Raw genomic sequence first — 19,814 nt, 5'->3', positions numbered from 1 at the left:
TAAATATTTCTAGTCATTAATGGGTAAAAGTAGGTTACTTCATTGAAATCACTATGCAATCTTTGTGATATTAGTTTAAACATGTGCAATGTAATCGACCAAACACCTGAGCAGCCCAACAGCTTGACCATGTACAGGACTTCTGAGGCAACTCCTCTGGAGCAGGACATCTCATGTCTGTAAATGCATGTAAATTCTTAAGCATTCATGAAACTGGGTCACAGCTACATAGGGTACATCTATAAATTGTATTAATCTGAATAACTAAATCTAAAGTATATAAACCTAAATAGATCTAAATATCTGTACATAAGTTATATATTTTAAAGAAACAATGGAAGAAGCTTTATAAGGAGCATGAGTGTTTGGATTATAATTAAGCCCATGGTTTCTTGTTTGCAACCCTTACAAAATTACTTCTTTTCCATGCGTTTTTTTAAAGTAAGAAATCCTAGTCTAGCTATAACATGCTATGTAGTGGCAAAGGAAAAAAGGAGATTATTATCATGATGTGTAACTTTAGTTTTAACCCCCTTGCAAAGGATTCCAGCACCTCCTTTAAAAGATTAATTTTAGTGATCTGTGGGTAAAGGACTATTTCAATCATTTGGTTAGACCATTAATGAACTTATAGGTTAGTATAAGATAAAGGAATTCATGACAAAAGCAATCATGTGGAAAAAATCTACTCATGACTATTTGTTCTTATTTTGCAGAACTTTTTTGTTTAATCCAATCGATGTGGGTTGTTTCTTTCTGGTTTAAACATCAGATTATTACATAGCTTCTTAGTATTCTCAGAAGCTGAGGAATGCAAAATCTTTCTTGGAGCAGAACCTCCCCCAAAAAGAGATAAAAAGAAATGCACTACGAAAGATTTAACATTGATTTTTTTGTTTGTTTTCGGTGATCCCCATGTCCTAACGTTTAATGTAGGAACTTACAAAATTAAGTCAACTGCTGTAGCACATCAGAGAGCATTTTTTAAACAAGGATAGGAACATATTCTCATAGCCCTCACAATTCCATTTATAAATCACCACCACCCAATATAAAGGCAACGGGGATGGTGTTGGGAACACACTGCTTGCCCTCCACCCTCAACACCAGGCACGCTGTCCCATACACCTCAAATTGCCACTCAGTATTTCCTGATTTAGTCTTTCTCATCCCCTACATGCCATTCAGGATGTAAAACAGAAGGGCAATTTGAGATGAGTCTGGGTGTCGTGAGCCACTTGTGCAAGTCTGAGCAAGGCTGAGAGATTTCAGCTCCCCGCAAAAGGCTGAAGAGGGGATCAATGCCCACAGGCAGACGTGGCCATGGAGCCTGGAGTGCACCACAACACACCACTTCTGGCCAAAACGGGCTCCTTAGGTCACAGGAGAAAGAGTTTTTTCTGTGATTCTAGGGCTGGCTGGCAAATGTCAGCACCGATCTCCCAAATACCCACTAGACTGAGGAAGCATACATGGCAGGCTGCAGGTACAAGAAGAATCTGAAGCCTGCTAAAGAGTTACTGTGGCTGCAAAGATTTTGGTGAGTTTATTCATAATTTCTTGATATAAAAACCCAAAGTCGGTATTCACAAAACCTTTCCATGACAGTTCACTGGCAGGTGATCATTACCTATTTATAAATCAAAAAAGTCTGTGCATTATCTTTACACAGTACCGTATTGTGCCAACAATAGCAAAATAGCCCATTTTGTTGTTGTATAATTAGTTAATGTTTGCACAGGGCTTTGAAGTATAAAAGTACAATTTAATTGGCAAGAGTTGCTCATATTCATCATCTGGCCACAAAGGAAAAACAAGATCTGGGTGTCTCAGCTGCACTCTCCGGCACAGATACACAAGAGCTCAACTAAACGTGACCACCGGGGACATGTGAAGAAGGTCCTTTGTTTCGTGCCTACAACAGGGAACGTTCTTGGTCTAGTGCCCTGCCTACAGCAGCTCTTCGCAGCACCTGGAGATGAACTCATTTCGCAGCCACACCGCTCTCAGGCCCCACCGCTACTTGCATATGCGCAAAATAAGACTTTCAGAAGTGCCTATCAGTTCTTTAATCCACTTACACTATACTCAGATCTCAGGAACAGCCAAAGTTAGACCAGCGAGTCAGTCTTTAAAAAAGCCTGTCAAAGAAATGTGCAAGTGGCTACGGCAAACTCAAACTCATTGTAATGCAGTAAGTGTTTGGAAACTTCATTTTCATGAAGGGCTTTTGTGAATACACAAAAAACAAGCAAAACTCAAACATTTCAATCTCCCAAAATTCAAGTGGGGTGCTTTACACCCTATACAGAGTATGTTTTGCAGGGTAGACAGGAAGAGTAAGAATTGTATGATGCACTGTAACACTACGGATTTGTTCTGCAGAATACAGAACAACAGGATGTTGCGCTTTATGCCGTTAACAAGGAATAAACAAAGCGTAGAATTTTTTGCTTCTAAGGCAGAGACTCCAGCCCAAATTTCATCATCTTTCCTTTGCTTTTGCTTCCATAAAGGAAGCTGACAACCTTTTTTCTTTTCTGAAGGCTACAAAGGACAGAGTGCAGTAAGCTCTGTCTGGAAATTTTGTTTCCAGTGGTCTGCCTTCCCCTTCCACATACTAGGCCAGGAGACAATGACAACTCCTATTTCAGAGGAGCAAAAACAGGATGCAGCTCTCAGTACTGGACTATTCTATTCTGTGTCCAACAACAGACCAACAAAATGGTCCAACAAAAACAGCCCCAGTGTTCTGTGTAGACAAAGATAGTTAAGAAAGTAAAGCACCAAAAAGAGAGAAAAGAAAGAAAGAAAAAGTGTCTTCCTAGTGCAAGCTATGTACTCTGAGGCTTAATCCTTCCCAGGGCTCTCTCTGGAGGTGCAGCTCTGCAAAATTCTCAAGTAGCCAGAACATAATTTGCACAGATTTGGTCCTCGGTGTTCACCTTGGGTTGCAGAATAGGAGCTGGCACCATGTCCCTTTTGCCCAGCTGACAGCTCTTCTGTGGTTAAGTAAACGTAGGTCATGCACACATTGTTCTCCTCTCCCCCTCTCCCCCCCAACACAAACACATTCATCTCTAACACCCAAATGGATTTCAACCAACCCAGGTCTTACTGGAAATAAAACATAAAATGGAAAAAAAAGTTGGCGTGAAAAAATATCATTACCTTCTTGTGCAAAAAAAGACTTCCATTATTCACACGGCAGATGTCTCACGCTGTAGTATACCTACTCTGTATCCATGTCTTCCTGTAGCTCTATGCAAACGATGTATTTTCAACACTAGAACATTGTTATTTATTCTGAGTGCTTTCACAGTAGCTTTTCCTCACTGTCTAAAGAAAGTGGAGACTGAGGATGACTTGAACAGTGCCTCGAAAAGCCCCCCCCCCCCAAAAAAAAAGGTAACAATGAAGGGGAAATAACAAGAGCACAATGAGGAGACGATAGATTGGAAGCAAGAACAAAATCATCAAGAGATGAAAGGCAAGGTTTAAACATACCACTGACCTCCACCCTCTTTGGATTTCATTGCATCTCTTAAAGGTCTTCTTCCCCAAAGGAGCTTCTGACATACACTACCAGTTACTGGAAACAGCAAGGACTGACCTGAATCTTTACTGAGTTGTCACTCCTGCCACCAGCACTAATTTACAGGTACTCATCTTTGCCAGGCATTCGCCATGCATGCATAATCAGAGGCCTAATGTCAAGGATCACGTTGCCAAATTTTGAATAGGACGCAGCAGCATCTGGAAGAAGTTTATTAATATTCCTAGTCCAGGTATATTCTACACAGAAAGCGATAGCCTTGAAGGCTCGTCACAGGTAATTGGGAGGTATGGCCACAGGCACTCTGCAGTCATTAAGACACTTCTGTAATTTGCAGTTGTGTGTTTTTGGTGTAGTTAACAGCAACAGATTTTACATAATAGAGTATTAGCAATGACCCAGAGTGCCTTGAAGGAGTATTCCTACTGAGAAAAAAGCAAAACTGGAAATCAGAGACAGAAATGGTAACATGAAAAAGCCAACTGACATTAATCCAATGCAGTTATGCTGCATCATGTACTTTTTTTAATTTATGAAAGGAGAGTTGGCATAATATCCTACTGTAATGCAAAAAAGCCATTGATGTGACAAATTTTGTCCCTTATGTGAAGAGCGTATTACCACCAAACACACACCAGTAAACTGTGGCTGCATACTGCTTTTTTTTCTCGTCCCAAGTTAGACAACCACACCTTTCAATTCACTTGTACTTAGGAATAAAGTAGATTTGCATCTTGTATTTTGAATTTGTGTTGCATCAGTGATGAGCATATAAATTTAGGATCTGTGCATATACAACTATATAAATAGATGATAAGCAAAAATACTCTAAACAGCAAGCCTATTTGTCAGAAAAGGTGGATGAAAATAGTTTCTAGGAGAATCAGGCCCTAATTCCTATCATACTGCTTTAGAAGCAGCAGTTCACTTAATTTAATGAAGTCATTTGAACTCCAGATTGCGTCTTTCACAACCAATCATTAGGTATGCATGACAGAAAATACTGATGCGGACTTCAATAATTCAAAAAAGCATTTCAAAATGTTTCCAGTTAGAAAATTAGATGCTTTGCCACTCTTCTACACCTTATTATTTTGCTTTTTAACAATTTTTTCCTATTCTGAAATAATCTGTGACTTTCTAAAAGTTTAGAGAGAAGAGAGTTAGAAAACTCCTATATATCCTTTTCTTTCTGTATTTCAAAGCTACTATTATTCTTTAGGAAGTGACTTGTCTTTCACAGTTTATATCCAAACTGAATCAACTTTCTTTCAAAACTGTTTTACCACATTAATTTCAAGAAAATGTCTCCTATGAAGAACCTTCTGTAATAGAATTTAACTGGAATGAAATAAATAAATTAGTCTAAAACTCTAGAATTTAGCATAAGGTTTTTCCTATGCTTTTCACACTTTTGTAGAAATCTCTGTCATAGAAATACTTTCCTGGTAGATTCTGTAAAAGTCAAGCATTTTCTAATAAGACTTCTATGACTTGAAAGGCTAAAAACAAACCTATTTCACCAACCTTTCGTATGGAGTTTCAACTTCATCCTTTGACAAGGAGAATAAACTGCTAACATCTAGCAGAAATGTCTTTCCAGCTGCACAGACCCTACTGCCTCTTTCAGTAGAGAAGGTTAATCAAAAAATTCTCCAGATTAAAGCATAAACCTGTGTTGGAGTCAGGGATCATCCACGCAGTATTTTCCACTAGCAAGAATGTACAAAGCCTTGCTTTCCTGACCACTGGGAGAGAGACATGTAGAAAAAGATTCCCAGCTTGTGTGTTCAGACCTCTTCGAGCCAGCACTTGCAAGTCTTAGTGCAGAGTCACCAGCCCCAGAAGGTTCATTTTTCCTCCTCAGTCCCCTTTTTGAGTGCTGCAGTAATCTGTGACTGTAACTGTCCCCTGCACACAATATACACTCAGGAGTGTCCTACTCCTTTTTCTGGGAGGAAGACTTGTGCACTGAGTTCTGGGTTTGAAGGCTGGTATTAGTTCAACCATGTGCCTTCAAAAAAAAAAAAAAAAAAAAAAAAACTATCTTACAAATGTTAGTGCACATTGATAGGACAATCCAAGGGTCCATTTAGGTCCTTGCCAACCTACAGAATATTAAGATCCAAATCTATGAAAATACATTTACACACATGCCCTGAAGACAATCTAAATGTATACTTGCAATCAGTGCAAGTGCACAAGTGTTTGCTAAACTTAAATCAAGAACTGTGTTCATAACAGAAATAAATACATATTTGAAGTACACTTACAAATTTCAATCCACTTGCTCTACCTATAGCGACATTTTCAATGTCTGTGGTCCAGACTATGACCCTTAACTCCCATTAGCACTGAACTTTTTTACAAAGAGATTTCCACAGTAATACTATTTAAAAGGAAGCTCCTGCCCCTGACTTGGCACTGCAAGCCAGCGTGGGTCAGTCAGTTGCTTCCCCTGCAACCAGTCTGGATGCCAGAAACATTAGTGCCATCACATGAATGCCATTAATTTCAGTGAGAAATACGCGTGGCTCAGGGCAGAATTTTAGGATGGCCACAGGATGGGCAATGGGCTTGCCAAAAGCAACCAACTGCCAAAAGCAGCAAAACAGTCCCAAGGAACACCGCAGACTCTGCTAGAAGATACCTTTTGCTAATCAATTGACACCAGTGCTAGGTCAGTCATTGAAAAAAAGAAACAACAACAACATTTGTTCGAGAGTGCCGGCTAATGAGAGAACGCTTGCAGTTTGGTTAGCTAGAACTTGAAAGTCAACTGCAGATTTATTAGCCGAGGTTCAAACAGTGGTATATAACAAAGAGACATTTAATCTAGAGCCAATACACTGCCGCAGAACTTTTGACTTGTCCTCAGCAATAAGGCACCGGAAACATCTCAGTAGACTGGAACGAGGATGTTAAAGTGCAGGGTTATACAGTTAAGCACCTCAGCTAGCTGCCAAAGTAATCGTCCTTTCAATACCGCCAGAAATGATGGGGAGTGCCTGTCGTATTATCTTGGTATTTGAGCAGGGCATGAATTACAAATTAATTGAAGTATGAATTCAGGCAAAGAATAAAACTTTTTTGGGGGGGTTGCATAAGCCTCTTTAGTAATTGTACCTTTAACTAAGTATCTTTAACTAAGTAAAAACTGTTGATACACCTCTCCTTTTCCTTTTTTCTTTTTTTTTCCTCCCCCAACCTTTTTTTTTCCTTTTTTACCTTCTGTGCACAAACAGAACCTTTGTTTACGATATTTCCAAATCATTCACAGTAAAGTTCCTGATAGTTCCAGAGTCTTTTCTGTGGACAAATTGCTTTAAAGTCTACAAGTGAGACACACAGGAGCTTTTGAAAACTGTATTCCCAAACTGTAGAGTTAAGCTACATTGATTGCGTAAAAAGGGCTATAACACTACTTAGGGGTTTTCCAAAGCATTCAGTTTAGGCTTAGACTCCTCGTTCTGGTTAACAGTAAGGAAAAGAGACAGAATTGAGAAAAGAGCCATTGGTGTGAAATAGAAGCTTTTTTCATCATAAACCCAGGATTTCAGGACACTGAAGAGCAGAGAACCTTTTCACCTTGGCATCTCCATCCTCAGCCCAGTCAATACTGAATAACACCCGAACTGGAGACCTGTACGATCCCCTGCCGAGACCATTGCTCTCCGCAGTTATAACGAACAAAAAGAAGAGTACAAAAAAAATCTTAACAAAAGACAATGCAGCCCCCAAATTCACTCTCAGTTCGCACCCGAGATTGCACTTTTCTGAAACGCCGGGATAACGGGCGGAGGAGCCCGTCCCCTTTCCGGGAGCTGCCTCGGGGCAAAGCCAGGCGCGACGGAGGGTATGGCCGGCCAGGAACGAAGGATTTGGAAGGGCCCAGCAGGGCCTGGGCAGGGTCTGCTGTTGCACACAAGTCCCTGCACGGCCTGGGAGCAAAAGCCTGCGGGGATCATGTGTGAACATTTCGGTTTCTCCTCCTGCTTAGTTACTTTCTTTTTTCTTTTTTTAAAGACGTTAGAATACCCCTCGTTGTTATCCTGATTTTTAATAGGGCTACTTTAGCAAATTCACCTTACGTGCAGGCACGTCTAACCTGCACCCTCTGTCACAGGCAGTCTTTCCACTAGCGTCCGGGGAGCTGCATCAGGCGCTGCACGGAGACTATGTTCCTGAAGCCTTGCCGGGACTCTTCAGCAGAACAATAACATTTATGGAAAATCACATCTGCCAGATTGAATCATTTACATTTTTATTGCTTTCTTAGACCAATAAAAAAAACGAGGATATTTGGGGGGAAAAGTGACTTTAAAGCTTGCCATTTTGAATATTCTTAATACTTGCCAGGGTTCATTCACCACACTGACAGTTTTCATCCACTCTGCAGTAGAAATCTAGCTCCCAACTTCAGGTAATTTCACTGCAGCAACAGTGTAGGGCTGTTTCTGGACACAGACATAGGAAGACAGCAAGTCCTGAACCCCCGACTAGATCAGTGAAGCCAGTTGTAAGTAAAGGTGACCAAGCAAAGATACCAAATGTTTTCATTATTTCAGAAGCACCTCGTTACTGCTTAGTTAACTCACTTAACTTCTCCGGAAGGACTGTCTCTGGAAATGTCATGTATGGAAATGTACAGCCTTTCCGTAAACCAAGTTGGATGATCAACTGCAAGGACTGTCCATTTAGGCGATTTAAAATCCCCGGTCAGATGAAACCTCTTGCAGTGCTCTCTTTCATTCCTTCCAATCTGAATGATATGCATCCAAGACAGAAAGACAATGTCTAAGATACCCAGTTAACAAAGCATTTGCTCGTGTCTTAACTATCCAAATACTGGTTCTGCTTGAGCAAATGATGAAATTTATGATGGAAGTTAAATGGAAGAAATCCTACCACAAAATAGGGTAATTGCTCCAGAAAGAAATTCTTCTCTCTGATCGACTTGTCATACAGGCTTTCAAAATGCATTTTGGTGAAAAGACAGCAGTGGTAAAGCTGAACCATATTCTGTTTCAGCCTATGAATGTGTCAAGTGGTTGATATCCCTGTGTAGGGATAGGGTTTTTCTCTGCCTCCTGGGGAAAACAGTTTAAAACGCTGATTTTATCGACTGTGCTGCAGAACTGACCAGATGAAATCCCACTGAACTGAGATTTTTATCACAAGATTTTCATCTGTTTCATTCACTTAGGGCTGCAGCTGGGGAATATGACTTGAACACATTATTTCTCAAGGGATTGTGTATCAGCTGACCTTAAAGTATCAGAGCAGACTTAGGCAAAGGGCCAGGAGAAGGAAAAAGCTCACTCACTGACATCTTCTTTGCTGTTGTGATGCTTCACCCGCCCCTGCCCCATGCCCTCCTTCGTTTCATCCTCTCCTTATTCTCCTCTTTCCCTTTTTGGGAGGACTTATGGAGCTGACTTCCAACTCCTAGGAGCAAGTCAACAGTTCATCAGCTTCAGCAGCAAATGTAACCCCCAAAACCCAAGACGCTACTCATCCTGCTTTCTATATCTCTCTCGAGCCAACACAAAGCAAGGAAGGTAGGGTCGCAATGTGCAAGGACTTCACCAACGTTCATTCAGGAGATAAAATGGCAGTATTTGACTCAGCCCTACAAACATGATGGTAAAATGCAGACAACAGCCTTCTCTAGTTGTTCAGGTCTCAAAAAATTTCCCCCTTTAGGAGTGCTCAAGATTTCACTCCAGCACAATGAACAGAAAGTGCTTATCGCTTTTGAAAATCATCAGTCAAAGATAAACTAAGAGATTGTGATCCCACCTAGAACCATCACAACTAAATTTGAAGAGAGCCAACAGAGGGATCCAGCCTGTCACTGCTGAAATGCAGGAGTATAAGCTCACCATTTAAGAGCAGTTTTGCTAGTAAAGCGACAAACTCAATAATGATTATTCTGCCATAATTCTGTTTGCCAAGGGAGGTAAAAGATAACAACCACATTTGGCTGTTGCGGTCCATACCAGCACTATTCAGGAGACTCCACCAGGAATCTCACAGTGCTGTGTCTGTTCTGGTACCTTATGTTTTATAGCACATTTGAAAATTTGTCATTTGTTCACGAGAGAACAGTCTTCCCATTTACTTACTCGCTGTAGGCATTTACATCACACCAACCACTGCGTATTAAATTTTTGTGCCTTTCATTGTGACTTGCATTACAGCAACGCCCAGAGGCCAGAGAAGCTGTTGTGTCCGTCACTGGGCAACTCGCTGGCGGAGGAATTATCAAGCTCAGCGGCAGCAAGACCAGCTATAAATGAAAGAGAAAAGAAAACACCTCACCGGTGCAGACAGCTACTCTTCTCAGTGGAATTACTGCGTTCTGAGCAATTACAGCCCTGTGAGAACACTGAAAGGTCAAGGAAAGACCATTTTTGCACTGCATATACAGAACAGGTCTCAAAGGGCAGCTTCTCTTCCCCCTGTTTTGGGCTGGGAGACAGCAGCTAAACCAAAGCAGGCAGCTTGTCATGCTTCCCTGCCGCCTTCTCCAAATAGCTCTGCAGCATCCAGGACCAGATGAAGGAGCACACTACCACAGTGAACATCATATTATGGACCGCCAGAAAAGGCAATATAATTCAGGAAGAACAGAGTATTAGCATAATGTGGTAATATTCAAACAAGCCAAATGCACCTGCAAAAGCCAGTGTTTGCACATGTCTGTGGCCAAACGTGCACCAAAGTGCTTTTTGACCCCCTGCGCCTCCATGCAGAGGCACAAACAGCCTGGCCTCCATTCTCTGCAGGTGCACACACAGCCCCAAAATGAGCTTTGTATTTGCTACGAATAAAGCACATGCCAGATGCAGATCTCAAAGCACTGTATAAATGTAAGAACAACTTATCCAAAATTTACAAATGAATAAAAGAGAAGCACAGCAAATGTAAGTGCCTTTACCCATAATCACACAAAAACGTTCAGATCTTACTTCGCTCAGAGGAAGAGGCAGACACAGACACAGCTCTCAACAATTGTCAGGTGCAAAACTTCCAGAGCTCCCAAATTTCAACTGAATTTTACTTCCAAATTTCACCTGTGAAAAGGGGACTGAAACCCCTCTTTGTATGAGGACAGATATTGTTAGTGCCACTTCTTGGTGATAAAACGGAAGGATCACGTATCGACCTGATGATTCTTAACCAAAGTAAAACAAAAATATAAAATGAATAGTTTGGCCTGTTTCTGATTTTTTTTTTTCCCCTAGGGGTTTGAGCTGAGGCATTGTTTTTCCTCCCTGAAAATTTGAAGGAGGAAAAAAAAGGTCATTATCCATTTTTAGGATGACATCAGTGCACATGCATCAGCCACAGCAGCGCAGGGAAGGAAGATGCTACACTGCTGAAGGAGTCCCTCTCTCTGGAGGGTGGTCTGCCCTGATCATATCCGCTGGGAATTTTGCTGGGAGCTCTGCTGCTGATACATGCAACTCGTATCGGCATGACTGAGCCCTCCACCGGAGGCTGCCCGTGGCATCGCCAGACTAGCGCAGACCCAGCTGGACCACGCTCCCTTTGCAGCCCTCGTTGGGCGCTTCTGGCAATTTTGGCAAGCTGCCATCTCAGTGAAAGCTTAAGCTCAGTCTTAAAGCTACTGGTAAATGGGGCCCATCACCCTCCTTTGGCTTGCCCCAGTCTGAAATGATAATATTTGCCCTAAGGAAATTATAAAATGCAAGCTTGGAGTGTGCTTTTTTGCTATACTGTACTTTGGATAACTGCAGTTTTTAAAGTGCCCTGTCCAGGCCCACAGAATAAAGGTATAGAACTGAATATAGCAAAAGTTTAATTAAACTCTTAACACAGAATGGGTAAGTGTTGGCAATATACCCAATACTCTTGAGGGATTTTACAGCTCCAGTGTAGAAATAGATCCTTTTTGGCGTCAGGCCTAACACGCTGGAGGGAATTTTGTAAGCTGCCTGGCGCCTTTGTAACACATAGTCCAACATGTTTTGTAGTATCACTGCCTTTTTTCATTTTCTTAAATATTTTGTTCTTAAACAGAATTTTGAACACTTCTGACAAAGACTCTTAAATAAATAAATAAATAAATAAATAAATAAATAAATAAGACAGGTACAGAGTTCATGTAAACCACAGCCTTCCATCACTTATGCTCAGGAGTTGCTGAACATCATTCACGTTCAGGAGTTGAGCCACGCCTGAAATATGACAGATGGAAAAAAAATTAAATAAACCTGAAATAACCTCTGCAACAGAATGTCTTGCAACAGGCATGTATGCACTACTCTAGATAAAAGAAGTAGGTAGGTGTGCATGATTTTATATAAAAATGAAGTTCACCTCAGGTACATCCTAAGACAGCCAAATTAAGCTCCAGAGTGAACGCTCATTAATCCTACCAGGATTGCCATCAGTTGCTTTATCCAACCCACACAACTAATTCCAGAATTAAACTCAGGGCGTTTTACGTTTTAAATTCTGCCCTTTTGGAGAGTCCTAAAGCCGACAGAAGAACTCATCGCGACGCATCCCCACCGGCTGCAGAACGTGTCTCCCGGACAGTCGCCAGCACTGCCATTAATGATTTCCTTGCGAAGGAGTCCTGTCTTGTTTTTCAAGCACGTCAAGGCCACTGAAGCATATGCAAAGCTGGAAAATCGGTCATGCTGGATACAACTGAGATCATTATCATTTAATCACTTTGCTGTACTTAAACATTGTCAATAACCAGGCTGAAAAACTGCTGAGAATTGATTAAAGAAAACAACCAAAACAGAACATAAGACTGAGTCAAGCTTTCTGTGCAAGGAGCTGCACAGAATACTGATGAACTTTTTTTTTTTTCAGATTGCGCCGACCGACACGTAAAAACAACAGTCCTACACAGCAAAAGAGCTAGGTAAAAGGGATTTCAAGTGTGGCTCAAGCTGCTTACTGATTAACGTTTCTGCACATAGCAGTCCTCACAGACCTGTGCAGTTATTGTTCACAAGGAAAACAGGGCACTCTTGGCACGGGGGACAAATGATCCTTCCCCACCAAGTTCACAGTTCTCACACAGCTTAACAACTATGAGAGCTGCTCCTCCTCGCAGAACCAGCGGAAAAAGGGAAAACACCCACCCCCACGATTTAACAGGCCTGCCGACTCTTCCTAGGACGAGGAGGAGCCTTAGTGATCTCATACAGCGAGCATGCTCATCTTAAGGTAAACCTTAGCTAATGACCCATTTGTCTAGACAAAAATTACAGTCAGCTTCTGACATTTGCGAGAAAAATACAACAGGAAATCAAATGCACAGTTATTTTTCATATCAAGGAACAACCTTAGCATTGTTGGCATCACAGAAAGGAATGATGACCGCCGTCTTCACAACGGGCCTGGAAAGGAGAGCAAGATGGGTCTACGCCTACCTGCACAGGCTTCCATAACAGGTCCGGTAGGCATTTTTACTAACAAATGTCCACGTTTGCTTCTTCCTGCCCTATCTCACATATTGCCATGTCACACTCTCAACAGCTTCAGCCACACACCCACGTACTGACACCTCCGGTTTCCGCACAGCAGCCAGGGTGGAGCAAACAGCCCAACTGACCTCCACGGCTTCGGTTCTCCACCGCATCCAGTGTTACTTCACGCAGTGGAGAAGGTCTTGCCAGACACACCAGCGGAAAGCACAAGCCCATAACAAAGACAACCAAAGGCAACACTGCCTACGCGGTACCTCTCCCCCAGGCTACAGGAGTGTCAGCCAGAGCTGCAGCTGTTGGATGACCTCCACTGTCCACGGAGAACTTCAACCACAGCAAAAAGTCTCCACCAGCCAAATCCAAGCTGCTTTAAAGCTACTAGATATAGTCTGACTGGGCAGGAAAATCTACTCGGAAGCCTGGAATGAATGTCCGTAAGTGCCTAAGTGCGGTCACGGTGATGGGGACCAAGGATCCCCCAGCAGGATCCTGTCCCCAGCAGTGGCTACAAGGTAATGCCTAGGGAAAGGATAAGCTTTTCCCCCACACCACTCCCACAACCTCCTTCAGCAATCAATCACCTAATCCACCAAGGTATGTTTGTTTTCAGTACCTCTTGGTGGACTTCCAAAATGTATGCTTCATTCACAGAGCAAGGGAAGCCACTAGAGATGCTGAATGTATTGGCCCTTTCAGGAAATATCTGTTGTTTTCAGAAAGAACCAGGATTTTTTCCACTACATGAGAGGACTCAGGATATGGCTGAACAGAATCTGGCTCACGCTCACAAAACTGTTGGCTATGTACATAAGTGAATAGGTCAAACAACAAGTATAGCTATTAGGGTTCCCAGAAAAGGAAATCCTACTCAGCCAGGTGTCTAAAAAGGAGATATGCTAAGCATTAAATCTTTGAATACAGAACTTTTTTGGAGCATAACTACATTTAAAGGACAGCACTAATAGGAATTCCTTGAAAACTGTTTTTTTTTAAATTCACCCTCTTAATAGAATACTTTCAGTAAAAACCTGTTTTTTTTCCATTACAGTATTTTTCATGACAAGACTTTTTTTTTCTCAGAAGAGCTTCTGCACTGAAGAGTGAAGCTGAAAACCAATGCTGACTATGTTACAGTCATCTCTCTTCCTCTTCTGTTCTCACCCCTTTTCCCTTTTTGCTCTTTCTTTCCTGATGCCTCTCTTGTTCTCTTTCAACTTAGCAGCTAATACCAGGAAAGACCTGCTTTCAAAGCCTGAATAAATCTACAAGTGTAAAATGGATCGTTCAAAAAAAGTGATGCAATACACATATCAAATGACATGACAGCCTGGAGAAGATTTCCAGAAGATTTCAAAGACATGTCCTGCTATGCCTGCATTTTTCCCCTAATTTAGATGTGAAAATATCTGACATGGGCACATGAAAGCATACACTCCTGGCAAAAAAATCACTCTACTACCACATTTTCCTGTACTGAAAAATCATTGCATCACTTTTTTTCAGGTGCAGAACATAGTACTGGAAGGCATACTAAACAATCACTACCACAAAGGAGGTAAAGTAACACTACGCTGAAGTCAGAGCCATGCATCAGTGCCTGTTCAGACTTGCCTTTTTTCTCCATACAACAAGAAGAAACGTGTTCTAGATTCTCATCACACACAAAGCTACAGCAGTTACTCTTAACGTGACTTAGGTGGTACCATTTCTAAAAATCATTTCCTTTCCAAGTTTTGTAACAGTTATATAAAATAAAGATACTCTTTACACAAAGTAAAGATGCATGCTCCAATTACTGTAGATTACTTCTGTCCTCTTTTTGTGAATTCAGCACCAGTTCCTGTCAAAAACACCAAAACCAAACCCCAAAACTTTGCAGAAAACAATGCACACATTTGCATTGACTTGGAATATTCTGCTTTTTCTTCTGTCTTAAACAGAAGCATCTGTTTTTTAAAAGAATTGAAAGAATATGAAAGAATTGCACATACATAAACAGCACATCTTACAAGGTTATATGGAGTATAAGGTTCATACACCATAGCAGGGTTCAAAGTTTCAGAAAATTATCTGGACATGACCAGGTGTGTGAGACTTAGCTCTTCTGTAGCAGACATATTCCCAGCATGCATACTCTTTAACTCCATAAGCAGTTCTGCTCATAACAAGGACTTTTAAGGGTGAGGAATTACTAATCCTAATCAATTGCAACATCGGAGCCAAACTTGATGGTCTCTGAAGACTGTGGTATCTTCTTTCATGGTAACTATCTTTTCGCCTGTCTTTAAACTTCCTGCTAAGCCATAAATTCTAAAACATCAGCACACACCACATTTATTCATAGGATAATACGAGTTTCCCAGGTGAATACTGGAACCTCTGTTTGACAAAGGAGAAGCCACTGGGAAGAGGTAAGGTGGACAAGAAGGTGCACCAAAGGGTTTGTGGCCATTTACTAACGATCCCACATTGCCTCATTACAAAACCAGTATTTGAAGCAGGCTTTAGGAAAGGCATGTATGCGTATCCGCTAGCATCCCCCATGCTCTTCCTCTCCCAGTCTCTCCCGTTATATTCCCCACTGCATTTCCTTTCCAGCTGTCACTCTGCAGACCTCACCGTCTGCCTCTTCTCTGGTTATCCAGGCCCCAAATGTCTAACTAGCACCGTTTATCCAAAAGCTTCCCTCATGTCAGCCCTTCAGCTGAGGTCTCTATTCTCCATCCCACAAAACAGGAGACTGCTTTCTGCACGCTAGAGCTGAGCGGTCCAAGGAGGAAGAGGGAAATGGTGACAGCCAGGAACGGAGTGGTCAGGGACTGCAGATCGAATCCAGTTTATGCCAGGGACAATAAATTAGTTGATGCTCTCTTCATCTTGTAGCGCCGCTCTCCAACATATATTGCAGGTGGACCAGCTATTACAGAAGGCTGTTTTAGATATCCCAGCATGGACCCCCTGCTTTCAGGCATATCATTTTGCCAAGAATTGGAATCAGGCTCTGCCTGTACAGAAACAGAGATAGAAAAGTTCCTTCAAAGCTCATCACGTGAGGAGTCCGCCTCTCTTCACTGCCAGTGGTGGAAGCTGAAAGTCAGATGCTGTGAATAACCCCCACCAGCACTGCCTAAGCAAGCACCAAAACAGGTGATCTTAGAGGTCACCCAATGATTATGTGTATTCATTACTACAGGCCTGACTCAGCAAAGCACTCGAGCATGCAGTTAATTTTCAACACGTGCTAAAACGCTACTGGTGTCAAGCCTGAGTGCCTCACTGAATAGGGATGGACTTATTACATGTTCAAAGTGAAGTAGGGAAGAAAGGGAGAAAAGTGGTGAGAAGCAACCCACTTGGAATAACACAAGAAATCTCTGTCTTCTGTTTTTCACTGAGATGCCAACCAAAGCTTTTCTTGGTATTTTAAAACATCTAATTCTTTTCTAGCCACTCAATCCTCATGTCCACATACACTGAAAGGAGTATCACTGAGTTCTGAAGGGAAGCTACCAAAATTCTTCAAAAACAGTGCTCCCATTTCCAGCATGACAAGAGTCAACAAGAACTGAAAACTTACTGTTCCGGTCTGACCTTGCAGACTCGAAGAACAGACAGTCAAGTAATCTCTGGTAGACAGGTAAATCTCTGATGTACAAGAACTTAACCACACCGCACAGGACTAGCCTCCAAACCTTGGGAGGGTGGTGCATCATACTTTTCTCTGACGTGCAAGAGTTCCCAAAAATGGATTGCAATCCTATGGTTAAGACATGGTTTTTTAGCTTGTCCAGCCTAAGCACTCTAAAAACAATAAGTACATTCCTGCTTCCATCAATAAGCAGCTGTTGGCCACCAACGGGAAGCTGTGTTCATGTCCAGGAAGGAATATTTCCAACAGCACTCACAAAATTTGACTCTACCGAACACAAAATGACCACACGGATTTGCTGAATGGAGATGTTAGGTTAGCAAAGCAAAGGCGGACTACATTGTTTGTAAGGAATCTTAGGACAACTCGGATTCTGAGCAACTCTTGTATATCACAAAGCCCCTGGGAATTATCGGATAATAAATTACGACAGTGGAAAACAACAGAATGCTTGTTTCAGTATCTCCTCTTTTGTAGTAAGAAGGGAGGCAAAGAAGAGACTGGATTGCACCCAGTAAAACCAATACCATGTAGTCAGGCGATACTGGGAAAGAAATGCCATTGCTCACAGCCACAGAAGAAAGGAGCCTTACCTTTACCTGTGCATGGGGAGAAGGCATTTCCAAAGTCTTGCAGTTTGGGCTTTAAAGTCCGTGGGGCTGGCAGTCCCGGGGGCTGCAGGACTTGGAAGAAAGGCTTCCCGTTTGTGACCACTTGTCTCCTGGGACTTAGCGCAGGAAAGTGCATAGTGCTGTCAATGACGTTGCTCTGAAGAGCGGCCCCTCCTCCCAGGGGCATCTTTACGGGTCGGCTGGAAGACGAGGCTCCCACAGCCGGCCTTAGGGCGCCGCCATGTGAAGATGGGCAGGGAGCTCCTGCAGGAACTCTCACCGGTGAGATCTGCTGTCCGCTGATCGTCCCAGGTCCGTAAGGAAGACCTGCCGCCCGGTGGCTCATGCTGCATGACCTCCCATTCATTGTCAGGCAGTTACGATAACCAGAGTGTGTTTTTACCGACCCGCAGCTAGGACTGGTATCAATCCAAAGTCACAAAGTAATCCATTGGGCATTAGGCCTGTTTGAAAAAATACACCAATAAAAAGAATTGACTCTGGAGCAATTAATACATAAAGGAGAGGACTGCACACAATGTTTAACTTTGTGACATCTCTGATTACAAGCAGCAAAGTACGAGCGCTACACGGCCAGTCGGGGAGAGAGGACAAAGCTAAGCAATGACTGGGAGTGCTAATAAGGAGAAAACCTGCCTCTTCAAAAGCCGAAGTTTACAATAAGGCCGGCTGTCTTCGTATTAGCTAAACCAGCCATGAAATCGAGCGAACGCCGAGCAAGTGAAAGACGGCAGGCAGGAGTGAAAAGAGCCTCTGACACGATAGGCGGTTGTCACTGGGATGAACATTGCTACCTCTCCTTTTCTGCCACCTCCTCAGTCTATCAATGAAAACGGTGCCGAAAAGCAAACACAGCCGGCAAGCGATATGCAGATGTAGGGAGGAGGTGCCGGGTCACGTACTAAAGGATGTCAATGCAGCGACATGGAGAGGGAAACACAACACCACAGGGAAGTCTCTATGGCCTACCAAGCTCTGCGGCACTTCATTGTGGAGAAGTATTGCAAGAAAGCACAGCACAGCAGCGGCATTCGCAAACCTAGCTGCAGTCCCTGCAAAAGTGGATGCTCATCGTAAACCTGTAGATATACCAGAATTCACATGTAAGCTTACCGTGGCAAATTTTCAAAGACAGCTTTCAAATTCTGCCAATACTCTTGCAACTCTGATTTTTCTCAGAGACATTTTTCTCAGCTATGTCTTCCTGTTATTAAAATCTTAGAAGACAAGACTGGTAAAGGCTTTGAGAGATCAGCTTGCCCAGGACCTGCCCCAAGGCACAAATCCAGACTAGATCTAAACGTTTCCTGAGATAACCTAAGATTTGCGGACAAAAGCTGCACTTGTCAGCGTAAATCACCGGGTGAAGATATCGTACAGATGGGGTAATCTCAGCCCTAACTCAGCTGAACAGCACATGCTCAACTTCCATCACTAGGCTCATATGCTTAACACTAAGCACACGGTGAAGCAGTTTGCTCAATCACGGATTCGGTGCCTAATTAACTTCTTCAGACAAACGAATCAAGCTGACACAAATAAAGCTGAAGTTCCACTTACATTATGGCTACATCCACGTATACTTTAAGGTTTTAATTAACTATTATGATCCTGCTTCAGCAAAACATTGAACCGTAACCTTCATCTTCGCTACCTGACATTTTTCAGCACTGAAACCAACGGGATTATGACCAGTTGATTCATGACTGAAGTTTGTGTAAAACCTTCAGGCTTAACCCTTGGCTTACTATGACTCTGCAGTGCCTCAGTTCTCTCCCGCTCTGATCTGCCAGCACCAAACCAAACCAGACCAAAACCCCTAAACAAACCTGCATTCGCAGCACACCCCCTGAGTAGAGGAAAAGCCATCTTCTGAGTCAGAAGCGTCAGAGTGTCTCTATATACACACGTGCACACACTGGCACACGTGCGCTACGGTTCACTCGCACTGATAATGAAAGGCTTAACCACACTGTCTTCAAAGGCAACAGCAAAACCCCTGTTGACACTAGTGAGTGAGAGATGCCCTGACCATATTTAAATGGTCATAAAAGATTCGTTCTAGATACTCTTTTTCATTGCTATATTTTCATATTATGGGAATAAAAATTGGAAAGCACACCAATTAAAAGCTATGTCGTCTCTTTTCACGCCTGGCTGAAGTATAAATCACTCTTTGCAATTCAACCACGGACAGGCAGAGCTGAACGTTCCTCAGTTCCCAGGGCTTGTTTGAAAAGCAGAATGTTCCTTGCCCTACCACAGGTGACTAGCTCCTTAGAAAAGGACGTATAAACAAAGGCAGTGATTTTGCTGGCAAGGCTATATGGCATGGCAGTACAAAGTGGCTGCAAATAAAAATCCTTCCTGTCTGTAACTCTTGCCTGTAATTTTGACTACATTGGAAAAGTGCAAACATCATCGAGAAGAGATTAAACATGACAAATGCATTAGCCTTACTCAATAAAAGCACTCTACTTTAATCAACAGAAGAATTT

General features: G+C 42.4%; 1 protein-coding gene across 1 annotated transcript in view; it reads right to left on the bottom strand.

The window, feature by feature from the left end:
• GLIS3 (GLIS family zinc finger 3) overlaps positions 1–17,662 on the bottom strand; it is a 156,171-nt gene extending 138,509 nt beyond the window's left edge. Inside the window, exon 1 of the mRNA XM_067315222.1 lies at positions 17,278–17,662. Coding sequence (XP_067171323.1) covers positions 17,278–17,662 — 385 coding nt within the window. The remainder of the gene's footprint in view (positions 1–17,277) is intronic.
• Positions 17,663–19,814: the final 2,152 nt, after the last annotated feature.

This window comes from Apteryx mantelli, chromosome Z, assembly GCF_036417845.1.
Source record: "Apteryx mantelli isolate bAptMan1 chromosome Z, bAptMan1.hap1, whole genome shotgun sequence".
Taxonomy (NCBI): Eukaryota; Metazoa; Chordata; class Aves; order Apterygiformes; family Apterygidae; genus Apteryx; species Apteryx mantelli.
The sequence above is the reverse complement of the archived record's forward strand: the minus strand, read 5'-3'. Positions and strand labels throughout refer to the sequence as shown.